The sequence below is a fragment of the Teleopsis dalmanni genome, chromosome 2 (assembly GCF_002237135.1).
Source record: "Teleopsis dalmanni isolate 2A chromosome 2, ASM223713v2, whole genome shotgun sequence".
Classification (NCBI taxonomy): domain Eukaryota; kingdom Metazoa; phylum Arthropoda; class Insecta; order Diptera; family Diopsidae; genus Teleopsis; species Teleopsis dalmanni.
Window position 1 is genome coordinate 29339845 of NC_051847.1, and position 26102 is coordinate 29365946.

General features: G+C 27.5%; 2 protein-coding genes across 2 annotated transcripts in view; one reads left to right on the forward strand and one right to left on the reverse strand.

Annotated features, from left to right (window-relative positions):
* Positions 1 to 71: 71 nt before the first annotated feature.
* Positions 72 to 26102, reverse strand: part of LOC119684978 (ribonuclease P protein subunit p25-like protein) — a 47970-nt gene continuing 21939 nt past the window's right edge. The window contains exons 2-5 of the mRNA XM_038099138.1: positions 847 to 967; positions 606 to 787; positions 438 to 551; positions 72 to 380 (exon numbers count right to left, since the gene is read on the reverse strand). Of these exons, the coding sequence (XP_037955066.1) occupies positions 107 to 380; positions 438 to 551; positions 606 to 787; positions 847 to 954 (678 nt within the window). The 5' untranslated portion in view covers positions 955 to 967 and the 3' untranslated portion in view covers positions 72 to 106. The remainder of the gene's footprint in view (positions 381 to 437; positions 552 to 605; positions 788 to 846; positions 968 to 26102) is intronic.
* LOC119684975 (aromatic-L-amino-acid decarboxylase) lies at positions 9898 to 18754 on the forward strand. Its single transcript, XM_038099136.1, has 9 exons — positions 9898 to 10064; positions 11330 to 11566; positions 11633 to 11703; positions 11768 to 12004; positions 12063 to 12260; positions 12420 to 12634; positions 12884 to 13010; positions 17928 to 18442; positions 18502 to 18754. The coding sequence occupies exons 1-9, from the start codon at positions 9935 to 9937 to the stop codon at positions 18671 to 18673; spliced, it is 1902 nt and encodes a 633-aa protein (XP_037955064.1). The 5' UTR covers positions 9898 to 9934; the 3' UTR covers positions 18674 to 18754.

Here is a 26102-nt window from a genome sequence, read left to right on the forward strand (position 1 = left end):
TTTGTTATTTTTCTACTTGCATTTAAACACAAAAAATATTTATATTATTTATATATTGAATATTTAAAAAAATGCATATAGATTTTATATTACTTGCTGAAATATTCTAAGTATTCTTCGGTTCGGTGGTTTTCTTATTTTCTCTATTATCAGAGTTACCTTCTGACTTTTTATGCTTTCTCTTTTGGTTTCTATCATGTTGAACCACATTTTCATCGGCATCTTCTTTCTGTTGATTCTCTTTTCTTTTAAATTTTCGCTGCCGTTGTCCATGATATTGTTGGTTCTGACGACGTGTACCATTTCTTTGATTAAAACCTCTACTATTCGAAGGACCTGGAGGGTCCCAATAATCGGTTTTTGTATTTGGTTTTTGAACACTAATTAAAATTGTTTTTTAAAGATATAAACATTTTTAAAAATACAGTATTATTTACCCTTCAACATCGTTAATAGCTTCCAAACTCATTAGTATATGTATGGCGGGTACTTTTCTGGTTACCACAATCTCTTCTAGATTATCCATTATTGGCAACCAATGCTCTTCAGTGCTAAATATCATTCAATTATTAATATAAATATATTTTTAAAAATATACTACACACATTTTATAATCCATACGTGTCACCTGATAAAGTGGATGAGTACGTTTTATAATTTCTGCGCAGGATACTGTTTTAACGACACCACCACCATGGCCGCTCCAAACAATAGTACGATATTCTCCTTTATCAAGTGCATTTTTAGCATAGGTTATGACATTATTCACTTTAGTGCCACCATTAACCTAAACCAATAATATTTTGTAGAAAGTACTAAAAATTTATTGTGCAATTTTATATATACATGCATCCATAGAAAGTTTTCCTGGCCTTTAGGTAAACAATCTTTAAAAGGTAACTCTTCCTTTTTGGTTTCTTTAGCAATATTATCACCTTTACGATAGTGCATCATCTTGGGTGATTATCTAAATAAACAATATAAGAGAAAAAACTTTAAATAAATTTCCATTTATAAGATTCTATTATTTCAATTTAATTAAGGAGAAAGAAATAACGTTTTATTTTATTTTTCATTTGTAATATGATTTTGGAAGGAAATCAAAATCAAGAAAGCGATGTCGAGTGAGCTATGGACTTAAAAAATTAGTTAATTAAATTTGAAGAAGAACTAGGCGTGAACGAACCACCTTTGTTCGTTACTTAATATAACCAGGACACAAATCATTTAAGTATTCCAATAAATAAAACTGCTTGAATTTAAATAGTTTAAGTTACTGTTAGTACCTTGGGTTATACGGACTGAAGCTTCCTTCTTCGATGTATGTGAGTGTAGTATTAATGCATCATAACTATTTAAAAGGGTACTTTTTTTTATTAAATTGCTTTAATTATCTTATAGTCCCTCCAAATTAAGTTCTGAATACTGGTCTGAGGGCACTATGCACGGTGTGTACTGGGTGCGCAATAGCACAACTTTTTTTTTATATTAAGCAATGGGTTCATAGATTTATGCGTTAGTAAGTAGTATTTTGATTTAAATTAGTATTTTGAATTAAGTTACGACTTTAAAATCGGAACTTAAAGTATTCAATTCAAATATTCAAATTCAAACATTTAACCTGAAGTAAAAACTTATTAAAACTAAAAAGGTATCTACCGTATCACAGTTGTCTGTGTCGACCAGCTAAGTAGTTTTAAAGCCTTTTCAATAATTAAAAGATAATTGTGTTAGTTGGAAGATGAAGTAATTTAGGTCAACGGTTTAGTTACAAATGCAAACTACAAAAACTAAACGACTATGAAATTCGTTTTATTTAAACCAAAATATTTTCTTGCAGGGAATATTTTCTTTCAGTGAAATATAAAAACTATATATATAAATAATGTATTAAAAAGTTATTTTTTAAATGTTAGAAAAAAAGTAAAAAAACACATGAAATATGTTAGAATATAAAAATAAAAACTATTATAGATTCTCACAAAAACTTTAGAGTCTCTTGAGTTTTCTTTATGTTTTCCAAAAGATGATTTAAAGGTTCAGTGCTTAAAGGTTCCTTAGCAATTTAGACTATTTTCTTATCCCAAGAATCGATTTAACTAAATATTTTGATTTATATTTATATTGCAGCCATACTTGATTTTTAATCATTTCTAAAGTATAAGAACCAAGTGATGAGAATAACTCCACTTTAGCAGTATTCACATTAAAACTGTGTGGAGATGAGCATATAGGCAACAACTTAAGAATCTCGATAATAAAGCCTTCATTAAAGTTCAAGATATGCTAAGCTTATATGTGAATGATTGGCTTAAATATGTAAGATTCTGATCAATTCAACCTGAGTAAGTATCCTTCAAGTTTTGAAAAGATGGCAATCTCTTATTAGTTCTTAAAGATCGCAGCTTAACTTATGAATATATTTTTTGGTTCTTATTAATTCAGAGAAGTTATGTAAATGTTATACTATGAACACAAAGAAAATCGTAAACCAGCACAATATTTTTTTAATCTTTAGAAAAATAAATTTAATTTTGTAGTCATATTTGATGAAACGAACTATATTTATAATTATGTTAAAAAGATTGAACAGTAATAAACTATATTAACAAAAATTTATTCAATTTTTCACCTCTTCCAAAAGATCTCATCTTTTTCACAAAATATCCAAAATAAAAAACAGATTTGTATAATATCTGTATGGGATTAACAACACGGTGGACCTATGTATATACATTGCTATGTATCTTTAAAAGATCAATCCTAAAAGATGGTTTTAATTTATTAGAGTTGCACAATGTGGCTTTCAATGGTTTTGATGTAATGAGAAATAATTTTTTTTTGGAAATATTAAGGCTAAAAACTAAAATATCTGAATGGCATTAACAGCACAATGGAATCCCAGAATCCCTTCACAAATTGAGTGCTATATATCTTTTACAAATCAATCATAAAAGGTGGTTTTAATCTAAAAGGTGGTAATCTAAACTGACTAAAAAAATAAATATACGGACTACTTTGCAAATTTCAATAAATTAAATAAATTTTTGTTGTTGTTTCTTCCTTACTGTTCGAAGCGTTATAGTTTATTTTCGTCATAAGTAACGCGTCACAATCGACAAAAAAATCAACGTTAAATATTTTTATTATTTACAAAAATATCTGAAAACTCATATGGACTTATGTTGTTCAACGTAGGGGAACAGTTAAACCCGGTTTTATTATTTTAAGTAATTTTAAGTTAAGTTACAATATCGACTTAAAAACCTTTTACTCTGAGTGCCAAAGTGGCCATGACCTTTAGTAAGGACATGATTTTGAAAAATTAGTCCTACATATCAAATAAAAACATATAAATAAATATATTTAAATATTTATATATATTTTAACATGACCTTCCTATATAGAAACACTTATTAAAAAATATAATTTAATTTTTATTAGAATAATTATTACTGATACACAAGTATGCTAGTACGTAGCTAGAACGAAATATAAATAGAATGAATCGAGGTTGCTTCAAATATTTTTATAGATACATATATATACGTTATATACTTATAAGCAAAAGTAAATATGCGTACAAGGACGTGTCATCCACATCAATTTTTTGCAGGAACATTAAGATATGAAGATTGCAGAAAAAAATAGACAAGAATTCTATGTTCTTCCTATGAAGGAATGCTTCGGAATCCCTCACATCATTCGCATTGTTGACACCAACAACACTATTAACGCCATCATCGCAGTCAATACTCCAAACAATAACTCAATTTGTGGTTAAATGATTAATAAAAACCCTTCAAGTCGGTTCGCATTTATGTTTTCGATTTTATTTTCATTATTGTTGTTATTATTATTGTTGTTGTTGTTATGGTTGTTGGAATACTAGATGGGCTCAATACAGCAGCCACAAGCAGGAAATATCGAACGTTTGAGAGCACGTTTTTCTTTAATTTTATTTTTAGTCCTTAACACAATGTGTGTGCTATTTTTCTGTGGGCGAACCCTGGGAAAAATATAGGATGTTATATCGTTAAAAAAAAAATTTACTAAACATTCCTAAAGACATAAGTGCGTATGCGTATGGCATGCAGAAATATTGACTTGCGAGCAATTAAATTAAAATTGAAATGAAATTGAATGAATAAAAAATTGAATTAAATGATTTTATACAAAAAATAATTATTTTAATTAAATTTTCATTCTAAGATGTCTTTTTATTATATTTGTTGGTCTTAATAGGCCGTATATAATACCTGAAGTGCTATAGTATAGCTAGTTAGAAGTATATAGATAATTTATCTAAGTACAAATAGCTGTACCTTGTATCTTATTCAGATACATTTCCATTTCTTTATCTTGTGTCTGTCTTTAGATACAAAAATTCTGTATGGCTTGTTTGTAATGACAGTGTGTATGTATGTTTGTAATGACAGTTAATAATGTGACACGTGTTTGTTGAGCTTGACGACTTTCTAAACAAATAGGTTAGGTTAAGTTATATCGGCTAATTGGTATAAGGATCCACTTAGGCCCATTGTGTTGCCGTGTAATAACTTTGAAGCCTAAAAACTATCTAGAGCTTTGGTAAAGTTTAAAATATTACTTAAAAATATCCTCAAAAACATAAGTCCAGAGCATTTTCAATTGAAGCCGAGCTTGCGCTGGACAGTAACAAAACGGAATGATCAAACGGTAGTTTCAATATTTTAACATGATTCCCTAACATGACGGCTGTGATCCGTCAATTAAACTACCACAAGACTGATATCTTTACGGACCATCTAAATAACATCATTAGAATTTTCTAGTTTGCATACAGGTGCCTGCATATCAATGAATCGAACCGCTTTATATTAAATTGCTCTTCCTATAAAGAAAATATTTTAACAACTGTTTGTAGAATGTCAACGGTATACCCAGATGCTTTAGATGTTACAAATGATCATCACAAACACCACCATGTATTGATATTAATACATCAATAATAAAAAGGCAAAATATATCGAATAGTAGTGCTAATATCTTGCAATATTTGATAAAGCGCCAAATAAAAACTATTTCATGAAACTGACCAAACTATATAAGTAATAAATCTTGTTAGAATATATCATTTGGCAAAATATAAAACAACAAATGCAGCTTTGATGCAAATTTGTGTACATTTAAGATTTTATTTTTCTTTTAGGAAAAACATGAATTTATTTTCTAAATAATCAGATATATATAAATAATATTTTTCATGAAAATACAGATTTTAATGTGATTGTGATTACTCTTTCTAATGTGTGTAGAATTGGGATAATGCCACATAGACTTTCTTTATATTATAAAAAATAATTTTGACCACACTTTTAGTAAGATTATTACCACATAATACCCATTTCAATAGCTATAACCTCGTCTAAAGCTTATATTCTCTTCGCGTTCTAGACTTTTTCTCTTGTTATTTCGCAATAACGTTTTATAAATGCATATCATTGAATGCGGTGGACCATTTTGAACGATCTTGCTTTACGCATATTACTTTATTGATTTTCTAAGCAATGTATATATAAAATATGCACTTATCGAATAAACGATATTTCCAGTTTTATACTTTCATGTACTGTACCCAGCATAAAATTTACTAAGCTTCAAACACTAGACTCGTCATCTAATCAAAGAAACCAGATATATATTGGAGTTTGTGTATACTCAATGGATTTCTTAACACTGTTCAATATACCCACATATCAAGGATTTCGCTCTTCTGTTTACCGAAATTATTGTTAGTCCACATTTTAGCTGCATAGGTAGCCATAGAGAGCACCACTCCATTTACTAATCAAAACTTTAGCTTTTCAAATTTTTTGTATATTTTGTTATGTCAAATATTGCCATGGGTATATGACGTTTAATTTTTTCGAAACTTCCGGCTGTAGGCTGTTATAAATAATGATCTATTAAGAAATTGGGATTATCATTGAATTTTTATTATTGATTATTAATGTTTCGAACTATATATTCCATTTAATGGAACAGTTAAATAGCAGGAAGTGAATTCCTCAAATCTTTAAAAAATTTTTTGATTTAAATCTCAAGACAGTAATATATAAATAATTAAGTTTCTTTTGAATTTTATAATTCAGGTTATTGGTTTTCATGTTGATATTAAGTTTAAGATATCATGCAATTGTTAACAAATGTAATATACTTATTTCATCGGTCTGTCACTCAAAATATATATAAGTTTAAGAATAAGATAGAAGAAAATTGGCTGACAAACAATCTCACAATTGCCATCATTTGCGTAAAGGTCGATACAAAAAGAGAGGCAACGTTAAAATGACTTATAACACTGGTAAAGGTAGTGGGGGAGCCTACTTCACAGTTAAACTACAACGTAGCCAATATTCTTTGCCACATTTTGTAAGCTATTACTTAATCAGTCAAATAACGTGACTTTCACTTTGGTCTTGTCGATTTTTAGGCCATCAACTGTTGAACCGAATTTTAATAACAGAAGTTTGTTTTGCTGAGTCCATAATTAATAGGTCATCTGCATATCGTAAAATACTATTTTTTCTTCCTGCAATAGATATACGTTTACTCCAACCTTCAAAAACGGAGCGAACAAGTTTACGTACTATAGATTATATTAGTTTTATTTAGTAAACGTGATGTTTATATTTATTTTATTATTTACTATATAAGGCAAAAAAAATGAAATGAAAAAATATATTTAAGATTTCGAAGCAACTGTATTTTTCTGTTTTTGCACTGTACGATATTTATTTAAAAACAATTTCATCAAAATATTCTTCTTATATACTTCCCAGCCAGTATAAGTTACCCCTAATAACTGTTAACAATGGAACAAGGATGCTTGTGCTTCACGCGCTTGCCAACTATGATGATTGTTTTTTATTGGTGAAAAATATCCTCACGGATACGAAATTATACTGGCGAGCTTTAAAAGTAGAGAAAAATGTGGATTCCTTTTATTCAAGACCTAACAAAACTCGTACTTCAAACAGTGCTATAAAGCATTGTTGAATGAATGTTAAATATGACATACATTTATATTTCCTTATTTATATATTTCTACAAATATAGATAAATACACATCTTCAGATATATATATATATATAACTAAATTAAAACAGAAGGTGGCAGCGACGCAAATATTTCACTTATTTTCTCTTGCAATGACTTTTTCAAGTGATGAAGAAGTTCAAATGTGAAAATATAATTGGGTGGTTGGAATTGGGAGTGGGATTATGGTGTTAGAAAACTTGTTAAGAATGGTGGGACTAAGAAATGCCTTTACGAATTCCAACACATACAAATACCGAGGTTATTTTATGGGTGAAATGACAGTGAAAGATCAGTTGCGGTTGGAATTACATTGTAAACGGTTATCCGAGCTAAAACATTGTCTCAATTAGACCTATTGCTCCAAATATAATTAAAAACAGTAAGTTTATATATGGAAATAAATGAAATTTAAAAAATAAAATGCGTGATTAATGAATAACATGAAAATTTAAACACTAAAAATAAATTAAATTAATAATTTTAATTTAAAAATAACTCGTGAGCATGGAAAAAATTAAAAATACTTATATTTATAAAATTTAAATATAATTTTAATATGTTTATATAATATAAACAAAATGGATATACAGAAAACAAGGAAAAAATCGAAGAAAATGTGCTTGAACAAGTGTATTAAACATATTTAAAGTAATTTTATAAACCAAATTACAGTAAAGATAATCTAAACAAAAAAGAAATAAAAAATAATCATAAAATATTTTAGTTATTTCAAATGTAAACTCATAAACTATATATAATTTTAATGTTAAATTTAAAGCCACATAAATGTAGAACAATAATAAAAATATTATAAAATTTTACAAATAACTTAAACAGAAAAAAATTTAGTAGGGTACCTTAAACATAACTATATAGTAATTTTAGTTAGAATTAAAATTAATAATTAAAAATAAATTTGAAAAATTTGATTTTTTAATTTTGTAAAAAAATGTATGAAAAAAATTACTAATAAAAGTAATAAATAATAAAAGTTATTATTTCTAGTAAATTAAAATAAAAGTGAATCTTAAAAAGAAAAAATTAATTTTTAAATTATTACTTATAACATTATAAAATTAGACTTGCAAAAAAATATTGAAAAATATATATAAAATGAAATAAGATAGAAAAAATTAATTTTTATTTTGATTTAAAAAATTAAGTGAATAATTTCATGAATTTCATGAACAAACTAATCATACATTAAAACATTTTAATAAAATTTACAAGACTCCCTCTATATTTAATTTAAATTTGAACTTTGAACATCATAATTAAAATTTAAAAAAAATTTTAATACCGCAAATAAATTGATATTAAATAAAACAAATTTTATTTATTTATTAATATTTAATAACTAAATTTATACATAATAAAAATTATATTATATAAAAGAATTCATATTATAACCAAATGATATATGTTTAAAATTGAAAGTGAATACAATATATAATTGTATTATATTCATATTATAACCAAATGATATATGTTTAAAATTGAAAGTGAACGTTAGATAAAAAAAAACACTTAATACAAACAATAATAAAAAATTTATTTTACTAAAATAAAAATCAAAAAATTAATTAAAAGTTCTTCTCAATTTAAAATTTTAAATACATTTAAATGTATTAATTTTTTATATATAAAATATAATTTAAATATAATAATTAAATAAATATACTTTGTTAATACTGAAAATAAAGTTTAATACAATTTAAAGTCAAAATTAAATTAAAATAAAAAAGAACTGTGTAATGAATAAAAATTTTCCATATACAACTACATGTTTTAATTATAAAAAATAAACATAACTTAAAGTTAATTTTAAAATTTATGGAAGATATAAAAATAAATATTGGCTATGTTAATTTTTTTGAGTATTTTTTAAATATTTTACTTTATTGTATTATTTATTTTAGTTAACTTTTTTTTGTGATTTTTTTTTTAATTATTACTTCAATCATTTTTTTTAAATTATTTTTTTGATACATAATTTTTAACTTTTATTGTTTTAAGAATTTTAGTTATTAACAGATGATTACATATTTATTTTTGCTTCATTTGAAATTAATAATGTGTTATAAATCTTAATAATATATAATTTAATACAATTTTATGGTAATTTTTAATATTAGTGTATTAAAAAATAGTCAATATTATGATAATAATTTAACATATCTATTTTATTTATAAGTGTAATCTGTAACAATAACTCTCTATAAAAATATAGTTTATAATAATATAATTGTCTGTTTATAAATACAACAAAATTGTGTTTAATTTATTATTCAGTTTTTATTAATATTTATATTATATTAATATTAATAAAAAATAAATCATATAAATATTTTATATAATAAATAATATGAATATAGAATTTTTTTGACACAATTAAATTAAATGTATTTAATTTAGTTATTAAAAAATAAACATTTTTAAAAATTTGATAGAAAACTCTATTATTTTAAAATTTTATTAAATAAAAACTATATATAATATAATACTAAAACTGGTTAAATGGTTTTATGACAAATATAATAATTATTTCATATAAAAAATAAAAAAACCATTAGAGTTTTGTTCTGGGGTTATTCATAGATCAACTAATTTTAAGGGTTTTAAACAGCTGCGAGTTCTAAAGTTCGTAAAATTTATTTAAAAAGTTTTACATTTTTGTGGAAAAAACTAACCAACAAAAAAAAAAAAAATAAACAAACATAAAAACTAAATGCAAAAATAAATAAATAAAAATTTTAAACCAAACAATAATTAATCACTTTTATTTATATAATTAATTAAAAATAGACGCAATAGTATCTTAAACGGAACATCTTAATTATATATCATCGAAATGAATAGCGAGGAATTTCGAAAACGCGGAACCGAAATGGTTGAATACATCTGCAAATACTTAGATACCTTAGAGGATAGACGGGTTACTCCAAGTGTTGAACCAGGATATTTAAGACATTTATTACCAAGTAAGTAATAGGAAATTTAAATTTGGATTTTTATTTTAAATTGATAACTATAAACTTTAGTTTGAAATTATTGAATCATTAAGAAGGAAATACTTTCACTTAACAAACAAAGGAAATACATAAATTAAATGTGATCATTTTTAATTATAATATGCGAAGTAATATAGTAAAAGTAAAATTATACATAAAATAATCAATTAAGAATTCTTTTTAAAAAGTTCAAAAAATTAAATATTGTTTTACATTTACATCGGTGTAATAATATACATCGATTAGATTAGATCTTTTTATCTAAAAGAAGTATTAAAAATATGGTACTATGAAAATAAACCACGTCATCCTTAAGAAACTACAGTTTCGAGTACGATAGCTTCTTAAAGCCAAGTCTTTATTTTCTTTATCACATACGATATATACTAATGTATTTCGCTAAGATAAATAAATTTTTTTAAAACACGACTTGGAAATTTTCAACATAACTAATTTTTAATATATGTAATTTCTTTATGTGAATCAAAATTAATCATAATCATATATTGATTTTTAGTTATTTCCCGATACCATTTAAATCTAAAGCATATTAGTAAACAGTTTCTCAAAAGTTATATGTAATATATATTATTATTAACCCTAATAAATGTATCTGGTGTGATTAAAAAGTAAGAATATTCCAACCACGATTTAGGAAGTAATACAAATGCATCAGAAGGGTTAACAAAAAACTTAACATAAAGCAAGTTTGGGTCCACCTAATAGAAAAATATAGAAAACATTTTAACCAATATAGGTATATTTGAACTATAAGAATTGCCATTAGAGAGTTTGCTGCAAAAATCTTATGTAGGAAGCGATTTTTTAAATTGTTTTGGATATGAATTTGTTTCGAAAAATGTTTTCTTAGTCAACCGCTTATGCTGATTTATCATAATCACTGTAATACCCCAACCAATCTATTCCCAAAAGACAACATATTTCAACTATATATGAGCGAACACACTTTTAGAACAAACTCAAGACGAAACCTAAACTAGAAACTGCGGTGGCTTAAGTACATAAAATCGAAAAGGAGTCTATACTGGAGAAAATATAGTAATTGATCAATAAATAAATACTGTTTTTAAAAGTTAAAAATTATAGTTTGTTTTTAATCTCACATTGTATATGATGTCTTTCAAAAATATATACAATTTATGTTTTAAACTCATAATATTAATGTAACCATCGTAATATTAAAAAAAAATTTGTTTTAAAATTATTACTTAAAGCGGAGGCTCCAAAAAATCCAGAATGTTGGGAAAAAATCATGGCTGATGTTGAGGATAAAATAATGCCTGGTGTTACACATTGGCAACATCCACGATTTCATGCATATTTTCCCTCGGGAAATTCATTTCCATCTATTTTAGGTGATATGCTTAGTGATGGTATTGGTTGTATTGGATTTTCATGGGCTGCAAGTCCTGCTTGTACAGAGCTCGAAACAATTGTACTTGATTGGTTAGGTAAGCAAAATATTTACTTAATACATAAATATTGAATATGTTAAAAATATGTCTGTTATATCTAAGGCAAAGCAATCGGTTTGCCTGATCATTTTTTAGCTTTGAAAGAAGGTAGCACAGGTGGTGGAGTGATACAGGTACTATTCCACAACCTAACTACAATCTGTATTGATTGTTTAACTCTCATATTTATTTTCAAAGACCTCAGCTTCTGAATGTATATTAGTAACAATGTTAGCGGCACGTGCTCAAGCACTAAAACGTTTGAAATCGCAGCATCCATTTGTAGAAGAGGGTCATCTGCTATCTAAATTAATGGCATACTGTTCTAAGGAAGCACATAGTTGTGTTGAAAAGGCTGCTATGATATGTTTTGTTAAACTGCGAATTTTGGAACCCGATGAAAATGCTAGCCTCAGAGGACACGTTTTAGCAGAAGTAAAACAATTGAATTTATAGAAAAAGTTTTTAGAATTATTGCTTTGATTATTGAAAGGCTATGGAAGAAGATGAACTCCAGGGTTTAGTACCTTTTTATGTTTCTACAACATTGGGTACAACAGGTTCATGCGCTTTTGATAACTTGCCAGAGATTGGAAAGGAAATACAAAAATTTCCCTGTGTTTGGTTGCATGTAGATGGAGCTTATGCAGGTAATGCTTTTATTTGCCCGGAGCTGAAGCCGTTACTTAAGGTAAGTCTAGGTCATATACCTTTAAATTGTGAAGCACAATTAAATTACCGTATAAAAAACAAAAAAAAATTAAAAATAATTACGTAAAAACAAATGCAAAAAAAATAATAAAAAGTTTTAACTTTCTTTCTGTTCAACTTTGCTGTGAACTCGTAACAGGGCATCGAATATGCTGATTCATTCAATACAAACTCCAACAAATGGCTGTTAACAAATTTCGATTGCTCGACTTTGTGGGTGCGCGACAGAATCCGCTTGACATCAGCTTTGGTTGTGGATCCATTGTATCTGAAACATGGCTATTCGGAAACAGCTATTGACTACCGTCACTGGGGAGTTCCACTCAGTCGGCGTTTTCGTTCATTAAAGTTATGGTACGTTATATAGTTATATAGTAACGTATGTAAGCGTATGTTTGTGTTTTGACACTTGGAGCACAATAGAGACAATATAAGCCACAGTAATGATTGAGATACAAGTAACGATAATTATAATTAGCAAAAAAATACTAATAGTTATTTATGAAGTGTGAACAAAAAGCATCTTAAATTTAAAAATAACACTTAAGTTTTATTTTATAAATTATAAAAAAACTCATTATAAAAAACTTAATATCTTTTAAGGTTTGTCTTACGTTCATATGGTATTTCCGGATTACAAAGCTACATAAGACATCATATCGAACTGGCCAAACGTTTTGAGCAGCATGTGCTTAAAGATAAACGATTTGAGATTTGTAATGAAGTCAAGGTAAAAACTTTTCAAAATATTGTTTACATTCAAATTATTCTTACAATTCAAAATAAAAACGAATTCGGCAAAATGCGAGCAACAAATTATAAAAATTAATTGATTAATCGTGGGATGCATGTTTTTCCAAAATTTTTTAAGAGGTTAATACACTTGAATTGAAAAAAAAGGAATGCAAATATCCTAATAAGAGAAAATATTGAAAGATAGCTTAATAGACTGCAAACATCTAAAATCAATAGAGTTGATTTGAAATTATTTGGTTAGCAGATACCCTTCGCCGCTTTCTATAATTCGCGAGAAGTCGTCGTTCTGAAACTAAATTTATCGCAAGAAACCTTGACGAACAACACTACAACCCTCGTATAAAGCTTATGTAGTTGAACAGGTTTTTCTGCTTACAGATAATCAATCCTTAAAGACTGCTCCTGCTGGAAACCATAAGTGGGCAATCACATATTCGTTTCTTTTTTATATAAATTTCCACAACTGCTATAATCATTGTTAAAAGGAATGTGTAGTTTTTCTGTAAAAGTTCCGATATACCAGTAGACTCAAAAAATTGTAGTTAAGCCAGAAGCATTAACATAGTCTCTGTAAATGAGTTCCGAGTATTGAATCTTACTGTAAGGTCAGATTGATGGACATATTTCACATTTTGCTAATCATCTCGACCTACCTATAACCTACTAAGCAGTGATATACATTTAAAAAAGTATATCTGAAGCAGTAGGATTAACTTCAAAAGTTAAAAAAAAAATTGCTATACTTGAACTGCATATGACGGTATGTTAACGTTAGTGTGTCTACATCTACATATAGAAATCTTACTTCTTTTTATATATTGACGTATTATATTAATATTTCTCTTATAAGTGTTCTGTTGCTTCAGTGTCACCTTGAGATTGTTTTCTTAAACAATTTAGTCGTATCTCATACAAAGCCCTGAAGCTAATCGTGAAAACCGACAGGCTGCCCTACTTAGCACCATCTAATCTCAGAATAATCTCTAACAGATCTTAGATCAACCAACGAATAATCACGAATTTTTTGAGGTATATAAAAATCAGTCAGTCAGAAGGGTGGAACTCTGCAGAAACCCCCGAGCTATTAAAGAGTAAAAGTACCCAGATGGACTAACTCGAAAATGACTTAACATGAACAAAGTTCTGTAGTACGAATCTTTCAAATGTTGAAATTTAAGTGTTTACTGATTGATATGTTTTCTCATGAAAGAGTTTAACTATTCTATCTCTTGTTTTATTGCAATTTGTTAAAACTCTTCAGGGTCTCATTATTCTGCGAAGTGTGACATTTTGAAAAATTTGAAGTTGTTTTGTTGCTGATATGAATGTCTTACATCTGGGTTGTTAAAATAATTTTATTTTATATTACTGCTTAAGATTCTAAATATATTTGATCACCAGAAACACATGATGGAATTTTAGTTTATAATAATTCATCTTTTAGGCAAAAAATTGCTATATTATTGAAAGAGGTTATTTATTCTCGTCCTAATCTACATTCAATAAATTCTTTTATATGAAATTCACATTACACATATCAACATTTCAATGGTAAAATTTTTAAAATCCAAGACGAACCAAAATTCTCTGTACGAACATTTTGGTGTTCTCTCAGTAATATTCCTTTCATTTTAAAGTGATTGTCATAAACTTTAATTATCTATAAAGTTAGAAATTGTAGGCAATGCATACGCATTTACTATTATTTAAATTAGTTGTACGATCAGATCCATGAACCTTTCCTTAGTTTAACAAGTCAATATTAAAAAATACACAGCAAATTAAACTCATATGAAGTTGAGCCTTCCGAGTCTTTCGTATGGTGAGATTTAAGTGTTTACTTGAAATGGTTGATTGATTTGTTTTCTTATTTTTATTTATTTGTTAATTTTTTTTATTTTGTCAAATTATGATTTGACTTTTTCATTTTGCAGTATTAAAAAATATATTTTTATTTATGCAAAAAATAAGTATTTTTATTTTTTGTTAACATATGTCCACTTGACTTGAGTGATATGTTCACAGCTACTTAAAGTACTGGTATTCATACACTAGTGAACTTAAATTTTGTAAATACTGCATATACACAGATATTTTATATGTTTATACATACACAAATAAATAATAATAATTTTTTATTAAACATTTTTTAGATTTATTGTACTACTGGGACACTTAAAAGTCATTGTTGACACAGACTCACTGATTACTATGCAAAATATTGCAAAATATATGAATCTTCAGTTATATCTTTAGGAATTATTTCACACTGAGAAATTATTAAAAAAAAAAAACAAATTAGTTTTAGCTATATTATATAGAACTAAAGCACGAGTTTTAGTACCTCTCTCAAGGTCGAATGCTACCAACTCTAAACTACTTTGAAACCATTCAAAAGCAATAATGTAAATCAATTTCGGGTATTCTTTTCTCAATTCAGAGAAACGTAAAAGTTAAGTTATTCCGAAAAATGTTAAATTTTATTCTCAGAAAAAAAGTTTAGATAATTAAAAACGAACTTATTCCTTTGAAAAAAAAATTTTTGTTTTAAATTATTACGTTTGCATACATTTTTACTAAAAAAATAGAGTATATTGTTCTATTACGGTCTATTGTACTAACCTTAACAGTTTTAACCAATTATTAGACCATTAATGCACTTGAGCATTAACCAGTTTTTATTGTTTCAAATATTCAAAATAGCAATTAGTCTGCCCCACATACGAGTAAGAGCATTCACAGAGAATGTGCTCAGACTTTCAGTATTTATTTTACAAAAGTACTGGTTTCTGGTACGCCCATTTTGTTGATATAGTACCCCAACCTAAAGTACTTTGTCAGAAAACCGATGAGATAATCTGATATTCTCTCTACTTAGCGTTCAAGTATATTTAAAGCTGCATTATATGTCATCACTCTCTACCTTATTCCCAGTCATTCCAAAATTTTATATCCAGTAGTTATAAAATTGAGAGTATTTCCAGTGTCTGATTTGATACATTATGTGTCCACTAACTAGAGTATAGTATGGTTCAGATCCAATTAATTTAAGTTCTTCTTCTTATTTGAGAAGATAACTAGGTCTGTAATTATTTCCAGTCTTTTACGAACCAGGCTCTATCACAAAATAATACAGTTGGTTTGTCCAAATTTATTGAGAAGCGTTGTCCAATATTTCTGAATAAACTTTGATAGAATATAAAGTCACTAGTAGATATTAACTAGATTGTTGCTCTAGTTTTCTCTCTTTTCAGGTTCGATGGCAAATAATTCGGCTTCATATATAGTTGAATATTTGTTTATGGGCAATTCGTTTTGGAAAGCATTTACAATATGAATTCTAAGATAGGAATATACATCATTCTAAATATACTTCTAATGCATAAATAGAAAAATCAATTGTTGACTCTTATATTTTTTATATTTTTTCTGCAAAATAAAAATAAATTGACATCTGCTTATTCATGTTACTGTATTTAACTTGATGCAGTATTTTCTTAAATTTCGATATGCATTGCATTTAAGATTTCAATAGATTTGTTCCATCTATTATATACAGTGGTGCCAAAGATCCCAACCAAGTACTTGTATTCTTCTTTTGACTCAGATTAAAATCAGTCACAAAGAATAGCTGTAACATTCATTTGCTCATATGAACATATATTTTCAAGATGGTAAGGAGCTAACGACGACTAGTAAATTAACGTACTAGTTAATTGAGCCAGTTCCTGCTGACTAGTGATATTCTTTAATGCGATAGTTAAAATATTAATAGAATTTTTGTAATAATTATGTATGTTGGTAATATCTTCGTGCTTTAATAGAACATGTTAACGCATTAAGACTACATCTTAAAGTATTATATCTTTAAAGTATTTCTTACTTTAATTTTACACAATATGGTATATTCTATCAGAAAGCCAGGCTCTAAGAAGACTTTTCAAGATACCATGGTACATTAGAACGAATGACAACCTCAGGGACCTCATTCTTGATTGATCCGATCGACAAATACATAAAGGATAGAGCCTTGAAATTATTTACAAAAACTGACAGACTTACCAACACCGCGTTAACGAATCTCAGAATGGTTACACGCTCATCGAGAAGGTATGTAGATCTGAGGTCAATTAATGCTTAGTCTAGTGAAGTGATAAACAACAATTCAATCAAGGCGTAGAGAGGGGTTATGAAGAAACCTCGCAGTTAACAAAGAGTAAAAGTACTTAAGTGCACTGACTCAACTAGCCTTAACGTAATAATAACAGATGTCAATTTATTAATTGGCAAATTAGTAAATAAAAAATAACGCAAGTAGAATAATTACGAGTATTTTAGCTAAACAATGCTTATTTATAACTAATTTTATATGTATAAAATTATATACACATATATATACATAGGTACCTATATATACGTAAATAAATTAATTGATAAAGAATTACCTTGGGCATTATTTAAACATGCTTATTGACGTTTCAATTGGCTTTATTTATTTTTAAACCCATTGATTTAGCTGTCAAAACATTCTTTTAAGAAAAGATTTAATGTAGACCGACTGAGACTCAATTTTAAATGATCTTACGAGATTTATTGACTCAAATGCGTAATTACTCAAAAACTTAAATATTGTTAACTTCAATGACATTATTATATTATTAAATGTATTGTTAAATTATATTACGAAACAGGTATAACTAAGCGGTTCTTCTCTTCACTTGCCATAAGCGAATACGTGAATCCTATTTTCTAAGAAACTACGTACAAACGTGACTCAACAAAATCTTTTTAAAAGCCGTTGGGATGTTAAATAAATTAAATAAAATACTTTTCCGCTAAAATAAGAATTTAGAATTTAAATAATTCGGTTTTTTTTTTTGTTTTTGTTTAGCTTGGCCTGGTCTGTTTTCGTTTGAAAGGTAGCGATAAATTGAATGAGAAATTACTAAGTGCCATAAATGAGTCAGGCAAGATACACATGGTACCAGCTAACGTGAATGATAAATACATTATTAGATTTTGTGCCGTCGCTCAGAATGCTATCAATGAAGACATTGATTACGCTTGGGATGTTATTGTGGACTTTGCTAATGAATTATTAGAGAAAGAACAGCATGACGAATTGACTGAAATTTTGAACAAGAAGAAAATGGATACTCTTGCACAGAAACGCTCTTTTTTCGTACGTATGGTCAGTGATCCAAAAATATACAATCCTGCTATAAACAAAGCTGGTACACCAAAGAAGTCATTAGATGTAGTACCGGCTGTATTAGCACATGGTAGAAATCCCATTATAAGAACCCAAACATCAATTGAGCAAAATTCTTGGATATCATGGCCATTGGCGTTTCTTTTCAACAGCAATAATGATGAAGGCGCTCCAAAAACTAACGTCTCATTACGGTATGCATATATAATAATATCCGTTATCGTTTTCAAATTAATACATTTTCATATTTTAGTTTTAGACATTTGGACACTAATGTAGGGCCTTCATCATCGAGGCGTAATTCTGGAGCTGGTTCTTCGTCTTCACCAGAAAACGAAACTGGTATTGTTAATATACCAAAATCACCAAAAAAGTCCCCTCTTATGCAACGCAAAGGCATTTCAACAAATTCTAATAACAATTAAATAAATTTAATAATGTTTAATATTATTTTAATATTTATTAGCAAATTTATCAAGAATTAGCAATTTTAAGCATCATTTAAAGTTACATGCAATATAGAATTTAAAAATTAAAATTTAAGAAAGCTTAGCAGTTTTTGAAAATCCTTTATCCGGTATTTAAATAAATATTCTTTAAAAATATGTAAGTAATGTTTTTTTATTATATTATATTGAACTCTTACCACAATACCAATTTCATGTAAATAACATGTAAATATCATATGATTACACCGCTGACAGATCACTTTTGATAATAGAAAATATTATTACAGTTTTTATTGTTAAGTATATTTGAATAATCATACTTGGATCCGATTACGCCTTTTGTGTTATAGTATAAAACTCGAAACAATGTGAAACTTTTAATAAAGCCTAATTGCTGTTTATGAAGAGATTCTATAGCTGACTGGCATCATCTAGATAAATGTTTCTGAAAACGTATTTCGGTGCTAAGATGATTTTATGAAGAAGTTCTGAAGCTGTTTAACATCCTTTAGACCAGTAATTTTCGGCTCAAAACATGAACCGGTAAAATATTTAATGTAATTTACAAGGACTTATAAAATATTCTGCGTTCGACAAGGACCAGTTTTACAAGGACCGATATTTTCCAAAAAAATTGTATTGTATGCACAAGTGATTGAAAACCACTCATTTAGGCAGCAAGGTCCTGTCATATTTAATCCATGCAAAAACGTCTTTTTTTATCCACTTCACAGATATTGTTAGGATTATTAAAGTAAATACCTAATCTCCTACCATTGTTTTTTAAATAATGTCCTTTTCATGAGGCACTTTAGTTCAGATATTCTCATATGTTCTTTTTCCTACTTTATATTAAATTCTTCAATACAGCAATTTCAAAGGTTTTAAACAACTGCTTACATGATACTACTAATATGCTTAATGCTTTCGAAATTCCAAATAAAAAATAGCGCCTGTATAGCACATTCTACTTTCCAGTTACCTGCAACTGAACTGAGGCCGTTAATACATAGAAGAGAAATGATGAACTGTTTTAACTTCCGTTTCACAACTGCCTAGGAGTCAAAAATCATACTAACTAGAATTTGGGATACACTCAAGAGCTACAAGGTAAGTATGATAGTTTAAATATATTCCTGTTTAATGTATAAATCCTCCACATCAAGGCAAGTTTTCATAATGACGACAACATCTGACTGAAAGAGGCCGCCATAATCAGGAAATAAATAATTTTTAGATATACTTATACTTGTATACATTTTTTAGAGAACACCCATTGCACATCTTAACATCGTTAGTTTAAATGGTTTCATAAATTAGGAATCTTCCAATAAATTAGACCTCATGAAAAGTCCACAATAAATTTTTTATCAAAATTAAAAAAATGGTGGAAAATTTAATATTCATTATTAATAACTTTAACCCAAAAAAATAACTTCTGTAGAATAGGTAATCTAACATATTATAAACACTCATTTAATTAACTTAACTACTCGAAGTTGCTATAGTTTAATTAATTAGATTTATTTTTAAAAATATGATTAAATTATAATTTGAATACATAAGATTTTTTTGCTAATTAGATAATTATTTTTAATGGATAACGTAATTTAGTTCTTTTTTTTAATATTACTAATCACATGTCAAAAACTATCACAGAACTACTTATAACACAATCCTATGTTAAACGGTTTTTATTTATAGCCGTACAAGTAATAAACGTATTCATTAATTTATATTTTATTTTTAATGATTTAGGTTTTCTTCAAATAGTGAGTACACAATATATATTTAAAGTTTCAAGAAAATTTTTAAATATACTACAACCACCTTAATTTATTTTATTTAGGGTTCCCATATTGTTTAGCAACCCTTTATTTTAATTATTATTATTATCAATCTGAATATGATTGGTACTCACACAAGCCTAAAAACCGTTTTTATGTATGAGTGGAAAAACTAACGGCCAATGTGCCATTGCGCCGATACAACAACAGTTGCGTCTTTCCGAAAACTTATATAAGACTTACCATGAGAAAGAGAAGGAATCATTAATAACTTTATATATCCTTTTGTTTTGAATTGTTTATTTACTGAGCTGGTGCAGATAAAGAAGATTTACTGATCAAAGTCCTTGAACCTTATCTTCTCTGGAACATTAACTGGTTTAGCGAGAATAGTGAACATAGTTAAGATTAAAACAGGAACGACCGAGTCTATGTCCCGAAACCACTCGTCGCCTGTGACGACCAAGTACCGTTCGACACCTCTCAAAAGGACTTCACAAGCAGGTCCCAGTGAGTTACAACAACAAGATTAAAACAACGATTCATAACAACTGTATTGATATATTTTGTTGTATTAATTGTTGAGTTGTATTAATACAACTGCTCTCAATTTAAAAAGAATTATTAGAGACACTTTTCAACATTTAATTTTAAATATAAATTTTAGAAATTCAAAATCAGTTGTACCCAACTGTACCAATATTTCAAAGTATCAATTTTCTAAAATTACGTTTTGTTTGAAGAGCGTCAAATAATCACATGTTTTTTTTGTAATCACCCCATGAGACCTTCTACAAAAATTGTTTAAAAACTATCAACTATCAAAATTGTTTAACTAAACTATGACAATTTCTTTCTCACTAATATGTTCACGGACTCGAAGACTCTAACCAACCAATGGCAATGATTTTTAGATAAAATAAGATTATTATTCCATGCATAGGAAGTATTATCTTTTGCTAAAGGAATCGTTAAGTTTTATATCGCCTAATATTTTAATAATACTAAAATTTGACTTTAGACATTTACTCTGATCAGGGCACTCAATAACTTCTATAAAGTTCAATAGCATGCACTAAATTAGAAAGAAATGGTCGAATTAATCTATTGAACCCCACAATGATCCACCATATGTGCTGAACCGAAATATTTTAGGAATACGCAATGTTGATATTGAAAGAAACTAAAAATAATATCACACCCATTTTAATTTTACGCATAGCATTTCCGCAGTTTCCACCTAGAAGACTGTAGAATCTTTTAGGTCATGTAGTAGGAATATTCTGAATGTCTTATAATCTTCAATTGAATACAACGTCAATACAAAATTCAGATGAAATAAACAAATACAAATGTTGCACGCGTCATTCGCCGCCAAATATCTAAATTCGAACAGATGAATGAGTTCGCAAAAATGTTTAAACTCACATTGTTTAGATTTACGTTCCAACACGTGGTATAGCGATAAATACCTTAATACTTTTTTCTATGAAACTGTGTTCTCCGGACTATTAAAATGAACAATTTTCATGCAAATAAGTCCAACATACATATATTATTATAAATATAACAGAAACATATGCTCACGAAATTTTATTCAAATTTAACGACAAAAAAAGCTAAGCAAAATATAATACCAAATAGTGAAGAAAAATGCGATATTAAATATAAGTTAAGCATTTTGTCCTTTTTTTTAATGAAGTTTAGATATCCAAACCTCTGTAAACTGCGTTATTCTTCTCTCTTTCCTGGTATAAATTTCATAGTTGCCATATCCCCTCTTTTGCCACTCTCCTTGGCTGCATTTTTTGCCAGTTCCTTCTGTAACGCCTTCTCGAAGTCCAAATCGAGATCTTTTAAAGCAAATTTTTCATACTCCTTGAACAGCTCCTTTTGAAATTCATCATCATATGCAGCACCCACTACAAAAGGATAATTGGGTTCTTTTTGGAACTGCTTACGAGAGAATAGTGCAAAAAACTTCTCCTTCATGTTTTTGAAGAAACTATCGGAGTCTCTATCATCACTACTTTTTTCCTTTTCATTATTGTTTTGATTAAGATTATTATTTTCATTATTATTATTATTATTTTCATTATTATTATTATTATTATTATTATTATTATTATTATTATTATTATTATTATTATTATTTTCATTATTATTATTATTTTTATTATTCGCATTATTATTATTTTTATAATTATTATTCTTATTATTATTATTGTTATTATTATTTTTATAATTATTATTCTTATTATTATTATTATTGTTGTTATTATTATTGTTGTTATTACTGTTGTTATTATTATTGTTGTTATTATTCTTATTATTATTATTATTGTTATTATTATTGTTATTATTATTGTTGTTATTATAGTTGTTCTTATTATTATATTTACCATTATTTTTCAAATTATCATTATTACTCTTATTCTTATTAAAACTGTTATCAGCTTTAGCATCATTATTTTTATTATTATTTTTATTATTATCATTGTTACCATTATTATTAATGGTATTACTGTTGTTTATAATTTTATTGTTATTATTTGAATTACCATTTTTATTATCATTGTTATTATCAGTCTGTTTATTATTATTAGGGTAATTTTTTCTGTTATTATAGCGATTAATTTTTTTATGGCTATTATAAGAAGTTTTACCTACCAACGGAGAGCTCCTAATGGGTGGCGTTAGGAGTGGTTTGCTAGCAAGGCTTGCATATATCTCATGCCTTGGATGAAGATTGCCTCGATCAAAATTTAATGCTTTAAGCGGTATGACAGCTCTAGCATAACAGATTTCTTCATTTTGTCTAAATTTAGCTTTACCAAAGTCATCGTCAGTGTTTATTGGAAGGTAACCCCGCTTCTTTAAGTACGATATGGGTGATTGCCAATTAGTACGCAAGTCTTTCATAATAGCACTATAAGGTTTAAAGCATTCGCCATCACCACTTTTTGGATTCCCACCAACCGGAAGACCAATCAAAGACAAAGGACAAAATGTTGTTATAAGAAGTAGGAACCTAAATAATATATTATATATATTCTTTTGCAATAATAAAAAATTTATGATCTTACCACAAAAATTTGTAGTGCAACATTGTTTTTGCAAAATGCGGTACGTATTTTTTTTCTCCAATAAATGTGTAACAACACGAAAGGAATAAAATTTTTATATATATATATTTTTTTTTTTAATCAACGTGTAAATATTTATTGTTTTAAAACAGTTTACTATGATTAATTATAAGTCATAAGTTATATAAATTTTATGAGAATGTCTCTATGACTTTCTTTTTTACTTCAAACACAAAATAATAATATTGAAATATCAAGAACCTAGTGAAAAAATAGAATTTCTGAGTCTTCAACTAAAGAACCCATTCATAACGCGCATATTTGTGACTATTAGTATTAGATTTATTAGATTTGTTCTAACTACATTACCAGACTTAACAGGGTTTGAGCACCAAAAGTGATTATATGAAACGCATTTAAAGCGGTCCACGCTTGGTAAGAACAGAGCGCTTAATATTTTTAGCAAATAGAGCAATAAGATGCGATAATGTAGCAAATTATTAAGGTGAGTATTAAACAAATCACATTAAATGATTTCCCTGAAAAATAACATAATTGATTGGATCAAAAAATATATAAAGGATAGAGCCCTGAAATTATTTGCGAAAACTGACAGACTTACCAACACCGCGGTATCGATCTGAGGTCAATTATTGCTTAGTCTGATAAAGTGATAAACAATAATCGAGTCAAGGTGTAAAGAGGGGTTTTCAAAATACCTCGAGTTATAAAAGAGTAAAAATGTTTAAGTGTACTGGCTCAAAACAGCTTCAACATAATATATAGGGAAATATTATTAAATAAGTATAAGCAAGTGTTCATATGCAATATTTTAATTAGACTCAATTAAGAAAGAAGCTTAACTAAGAATACAAACAATCACTTCGTTTTTTGTTAATGTTCGTTATAGGAAACGAATTTTATTTTTAGTTTTTAATAGAGTAGATTTTAGGTTTGCTGGAAAGGTGACTTACAGTCCTACATAAACGGAAGAAACACTTGGATGAATACATATAACATACGATGGTGACTGGGAAACGGAGAATGTTTCTATGAATCCATTAAGGAGGCACAATTAATCTTAATGTGGTGATGCTATATTCAACTCATAATGATAATAGAGAATGTTTTTATAAATCCGTTAAGGACTCACAATTAATCTAAACGCGGTGATACTCTATTGACCTCATAATGATAATTATGAAAAAACTTACTTAATTTTCCAACTTTCAGTTACAGAAACTAATAGGGCAACTAAGTTTTTTCATTATCAAGTATTTTATTTCCATAAAAACATGTGTGCTATATATTTTTAGATTGCAAGAACATATGAAATGATTTCACAAGATTTCAAAAGAAACTTAAAAACTAAAATAAAATCAGCAAAAAACTGTCACAGCATCCGCATTAAAAAAAACTGTCAGAAATACAATAATTTAGTAAAAATTTGTCTTCAAATACAATATAATACATACGTAAATAATGGAATGAATATTTGAACAAATTAGCATTAAAAGTTAATAAATAATAAGCTCTATAATAATAAACTAAACACAAACTATGCTAAATGGGAAAGGAATTTATGAAGACTGTCAAGATATTTGTTGTCAAGTGGATGCGAATGACGAGTGGAACATGTATAGTACAAGTTCAAACATAATTTCAATCAATGCTAAAAACCGATGTTACCAGTTGCGTGAAATGTTATTAAACATGCCAAACTGTTGAATCCACATTTTTTTTTTTGGAAAGACATATTTATTAACATAAATAAATAAGAGAGAAACATTTTTTAGGTAGCCGGTAAAAAAAAAAAATTCTGTTTCCTACAACAGCGTAGAGTGCAGCTATGAAGATGGGGGTCTTCAAGTAGTTCAAGTAATTCGCTGAAGTGAAACTAGAATACACAAAACGTTTGCTCCAAAAACCTTTTTTTTAATTATTCTTTTATTTTTTAGTGCTGATAGCTGGCACTTTGTTCTATTTTTCTTTCTCCAGTCTTATATATATATATATATATATATATTAGAGTTTATTTGACAACTGAATGTATGCGTGAGTGAAGTGAAGAAATTAATTTCGTAATATGTATTCCATTAAATACGCCTCTAAAACCTCTTGAATAAACCAACTTAATCTCTCATGAAAATCGACATAACTACATTGACGAAGATATAAAAAGGCAGGTGATACTCAGGAAACAGAATAAACTACGTAACAAATGAAAAAGACATTTGGACATCAAGCGAAGAAATTTACACTCGATTTAGACTAGTACTGAAAAGGAGAGATTCTAGAACTAACAGCTCATAGCCGAATATCGACACATGCACACTTGATGGGTATTATCAATAATGACAAAAGCAGAAACGCAATTTTTTTGTCGAATAATCTATTAAAAATAAAGCTCTAGGCTCTTGGAAGAAGCAACGACGTTGTACCTATACCTATACGACGTTCTACATGTTACATATAAATCACTACATAGTGATTCGTCTCTTTCTTATATTGCTAGAAAATGAGAGATCTCTA

What these genes read in the sequence shown, in the direction of transcription:
- LOC119684975 (XM_038099136.1), top strand. Translation starts at nt 9,935, where the DNA reads ATGAATAGCGAGGAATTTCGAAAACGCGGAACCGAAATGGTTGAATAC. An exon ending in AGATTTGTAATGAAGTCAAG is followed by an intron (nt 13,011 to 17,927) that starts GTAAAAACTTTT and finishes GTTTTTGTTTAG; the next exon opens with CTTGGCCTGGTCTGTTTTCG. An exon ending in AAAACTAACGTCTCATTACG is followed by an intron (nt 18,443 to 18,501) that starts GTATGCATATAT and finishes TTCATATTTTAG; the next exon opens with TTTTAGACATTTGGACACTA.